Source organism: Staurois parvus, unplaced genomic scaffold (assembly GCF_062004578.1).
Source record: "Staurois parvus isolate SC_StPar_1 unplaced genomic scaffold, SC_StPar_1.0 ptg001164l, whole genome shotgun sequence".
Taxonomy (NCBI): Eukaryota; Metazoa; Chordata; class Amphibia; order Anura; family Ranidae; genus Staurois; species Staurois parvus.
This window is the reverse complement of record NW_028318960.1, coordinates 95,898-100,448: the sequence shown is the minus strand read 5'-3', so window position 1 is coordinate 100,448 and position 4,551 is coordinate 95,898. Positions and strand designations below refer to the sequence as shown.

Below are 4,551 nucleotides of genomic sequence, written 5' to 3'. Positions count from 1 at the left end.
TTTTAAAATATAAAACCTTTATCCCAAAAGGAAAAAAAAACTGTTTGCTATAAATGATTATAAAGTATGAACCAGAGTTCAGCTTCAATTTGTTAGTATATTTAAATCTCCTAGTCGATCTAACATTCCCCTCTCCCCAGACTGACAATGCTGCTGTACTCATTCATCCAGAGTGGGGGCGCTTTAATACAGGAGATGTGTTACTGAACAGATAACCAGGTGAAAACAGAGGGGAAAAAGTCTAAGAAAAGAAAAGGAATGCAGCCACCACATCTAATGATCATTAAGCTGTAAAATATTCCATTTTGTGTTTTGGGTTTAGTATCGCCTTGAGATGTGGTCAGAATAATTTTCTTGCAGCAGAGGTCTGAATCTCATGTTTGTGCTATGACTCAGATAAGATATGTAGTTATGTCTCTATCAATAAATAGATCCACATCAGTGTCCCCTTACATCAGGTGTCCCTGTCAGAGTACCCCCTTACATCAGGTGCCCCTGTCAGAGTACCCCCTTACATCAGGTGCCCCTGTCAGAGTACCCCCTTACATCAGGTGTCCACATCAGAATGCCCCCTTACATCAGGTGTCCCCATCAGAGTGCTTCCTTACATCAGGTGTCCCTGTCAGAGAGCCCCCTTACATCAGGTGTCCCCATCAGAGTCCCCCTTACATCAGGTGTCCCTGTCAGAGTACCCCCTTACATCAGGTGTCCCCATCAGAGTGCCCCCTTACATCAGGTGTCCCCATCAGAGTGCCTCCTTACATCAGGTGTCCCTGTCAGAGAGCCCCCTTACATCAGGTGTCCCCATCAGAGTCCCCCTTACATCAGGTGTCCCTGTCAGAGTACCCCCTTACATCAGGTGTCTCCATCAGAATGCCCCCTTACATCAGGTATCCCCATCCGAGTGCCCCCTTACATCAGTTATCCCCATCAGAGTGCCCCCTTACATCAGGTGTCCCCATCAGAGTACCCCTTACATCGGGTGTCCCCATCAGAGTCTCCCTTAGATTAGGTGACTCTATCAAAGTGCCTCCTTACATCAGGTATCCCCATCCGAGTGCCCCCTTACATCAGGTGTCCCTGTCAGAGTGCCCACTTACATCAGGTGTCCCCATCAGAGTCCCCCTTACATCAGGTATCCCCATCCGAGTGCCCCCTTACATCAGGTATCCCCATCTGAGTGCCCCCTTACATCAGGTGTCCCCGTCAAAGTGCCCACTTACATCAGGTGTCCCCATCAGAGTGCCCCCTTACATCAGGTATCCCCATCCGAGTGCCCCCTTACATCAGTTATCCCCATCAGAGTGCCCCCTTACATCAGGTATCCCCATCTGAGTGCCCCCTTACATCAGCTGTCCCCATCAGAGTCCCCCTTACATCAGGTATCCCCATCTGAGTGCCCCCTTACATCAGGTATCCCCATCTGAGTGCCCCCTTACATCAGGTGTCCCTGTCAGAGTACCTCCTTACATCAGGTGTCCCTGTCAGAGTACCCCCTTACATCAGGTGTCCCCATCAGAGTCCCCCTTACATCAGGTATCCCCATCAGAGTACCTCTTTACATCAGGTGTCCCCAGCAGAGTCCCTCTTATATCAGCTGTACCCCTTACATTGGGTTTCCCCATCAGATTCTCCCTTACTCCCTTACATTAGGTGACTCTATCAGAGTGCCCTCTTACATCAGTTGTTCCCATCAGAGTCCCCTTTATATCAGGTGTCCCCATCAGAGCCCCCCCACCCCCCTCCCCACACTAGGTGTCCTAAGCACAGTGTCCTTGTATCTTTTAGCACCAGGCAAGCAAAAGGTGGGAGCCAGGAAGCAAAGCAGGCTGCAGGTCTAGGAGGAAGTTCCACTTCCGTCCTTCTGTGCTGTTGGGTTCAGGGCATGCACATGATGGTACTGGTGGCTGGAACACTGGCAGCCCTAGCAGCCAACACCTGCAGAGGAGGGGACTGCCTGGGCTGGCAGTCTGGATTGGACTGATAGTCACTCTGGGTCCAGACTGCTGTCCGCCATTTAGTGATGGCTGCTGACAAGAACAAAAGTGGAATATTTTGCAGCTTACCAGCCCTTAGATGTGGCGGTTGCGTTAGTTTTCCTTTTTAAGACTTTTTTCTCTGTATTTACACCTGGAGACCTTGCCAGTAACACAGTTCCTGTCCTAGGGTGACAATGCTCACTCAATGCACCATATCTAAGCAGGAGCAGCCTTGTCACCCTAGGACAGGACTACAGAACACCTTCCTCTCTTTTTAACACCATAACATAAGGGAAAGTGTTCTGTATCCCACATGGAAAGCTGACAGCACTGTTTGAGATTTTGCTAGTTCACAGGACGGTACAAGGACGTTGTATTTCTTTCAGGATCAGCGGGTATATTTTTACAAATTTCCTAACCTCCTACCGATGCAGCCTGGCCTAACGTGAAAATAGTTACTTGGTTGACAAATGACTAGAAGTCAAGTGGATGAGGATGCATATTCATTTCTAGGGACACTTTTTTTTTGGTCTGGGACAACAGGAACTGTCCCCAAAAATTCCTAAGTTCACCTTAAATCAAAAAGCAGTCTGATTTGAATACCTAATTTTTGACTCTCACCCAGCCTGTATACACACCAAGCACCAAAAGAAGAGGTTCAGAAAAAGTAACAGAAAAAGTGTACAGAAGCCTGACAGGGTCACAAAGCTCGTAGAAGGATATCTGCCCGGTCTCGTAGTCCAGATAGACCCCCAGGCTGTTGGAGGATGGTTTCTGTGGCACTGGTAACACTCTCCTGTCATGTACAGCAAAGTACTGATTAAAATACCTACACAGGCCCCAGGATTTGTTGCTATGTCCGATCAGGGAGTGGTAGCCTTTCTTGGTGATACTAGGATAGGACAAGCCAAGTCTCCAGTTGCCCCCTTCTCCAGTCTCTACCTCCCAGTAATGTTTCCCAGAGTGGACACTCTTGCTCCCCAAGACCTGATTATATTGAAATCTCTCTAGCGTCTTGGTGCGATTCTGGCTGATCTCCGAGGCCGACACAGCTTTTAAGTCCCCAGATAGATATACGTTATTAGAAGCCGTGTTGATGTCCAGTCCAAAGTCTGGATCCTGCTGGACATAAAAGACTTTCTTGGCGTTAGTAACAATCTCCGTTAAACTAGTGTGTAAACTCACTGAGATCAGGCCCTCGTCTAGTTCACCACCTGATTTTTCCTTGGCGCTCATGTCGGATCCATTCTCTGTCTTGCCAAAGTCCTCTTTGCTGGTCTTCCACTCTTCAAGTACAGATATGGGGTCATTCATGTTGCACAGCTCCTCAATGTCATGCATCTTTCTGGACAGCTCATCCTTCTTTATTTCCAACTGCTGGATCAGATCTGTGACCGAGAGAGAAATCTGCTCTTCCTTCTGGATGATGTCCCTCAGGATTTTCTTCTCCAGGTCGTCCAGTTGTCTTTTGATGTCCCTAAACAGGGCACTGACCTTCTCTTTTATAAAAGCCAACTTTTCTTGGGTTGTTCTACCAGTCACTTGGAGAACCTGGGCCTTGCTTTCGTCCTCTGCTACCTTAGAGGCCAGTCTGTCCAGAAGGTCTCTCCCTAATTTTTTCATTTCCATCGAGGCCTCCTGGACTGGCTTCACATGGTGGTTGGTGTGTTCCTCAGCCAGAATACAGGCATCGCAGATAAACTCAGCATCTTCACAGCAGTAATACCCAAGGACTTTTTTGTGTTCAGGACAGACCACATTCAGATCACTTAGAACGTGTTCCTCAGACGTGCTGTGGACGTTCAGGTGGTCTTCACACAAAAAAGACTCACACAATAGACAACATTTAACCGCCAGTGCAGGAGATTGAATACAATAATCACAAAGGCTGCGGGGAGCTTCATGCTGTGATTGATCCTTTGATGGGACGGGCCGCTCGTGGAACTGTTCTTTGCATTCTGGACAGGTATAAACTCCAGACTCCTCCTGGGTGTCCAGAACACGGTCCAAGCAGATCCGGCAGAAGCTGTGTCCGCACGTCAGCACGACGGGATCGGCGTAAAGGTTTAGGCAGATGGAGCAGTTCAGCCTGTGTCTCAGATCAGTGGAAGCCATGGTTAGAAATGCAGAACAGGAGGTGAAAGTGTTTTAGTAATCCAGAAGAGCTTGTTTGACTCTATTCCAAATAAGGGTGAGTCTCGTCTGACAGACCTCACCTACGAATTATCATTATTATTTAACCGTCTCTAGTCTGGGCTCCTGAAGTGAGCCTTTTATCAGCGAGGATCTAATATAAGACCTGTCTCTGTTGCCCCCTGACTACCACATGGCTTTTTTCATGTTCTGGGCAAATAGTCAAGAGATATCATGGCCTTGGGGGACATGTCTAATGCAAGAAAAAAATTATTGTATTTGGAGGAGAGTTGAAGTGCTAATAATTCTAAAAGTGAAACATTTAAAAAATGTGCAATTCCTATATATAACACGCCTGGGGGGCGCCCTGACCCTGCCTGCGAAGTGGCGTTGTCTGTATGATATATACAATCGACTACAGCAGCATTTAAAAAAGAAA

At 47.7% G+C, this 4,551-nt stretch overlaps 1 protein-coding gene across 1 annotated transcript; it reads right to left on the bottom strand.

Annotated features, from left to right (window-relative positions):
• Positions 1-1,753: 1,753 nt before the first annotated feature.
• On the bottom strand, positions 1,754-4,119 carry LOC149439023 (nuclear factor 7, ovary-like). The gene has a single exon (XM_089659567.1). It carries the CDS (start codon positions 4,092-4,094, stop codon positions 2,583-2,585), a length of 1,512 nt encoding a protein of 503 aa, XP_089515693.1. The 5' UTR covers positions 4,095-4,119; the 3' UTR covers positions 1,754-2,582.
• Between the last annotated feature and the right edge of the window lie 432 nt (positions 4,120-4,551).

Excerpts from the sequence above, each read along its gene's own strand:
- LOC149439023 (XM_089659567.1), bottom strand. The coding sequence starts at position 4,094 with ATGGCTTCCACTGATCTGAGACACAGGCTGAACTGCTCCATCTGCCTA.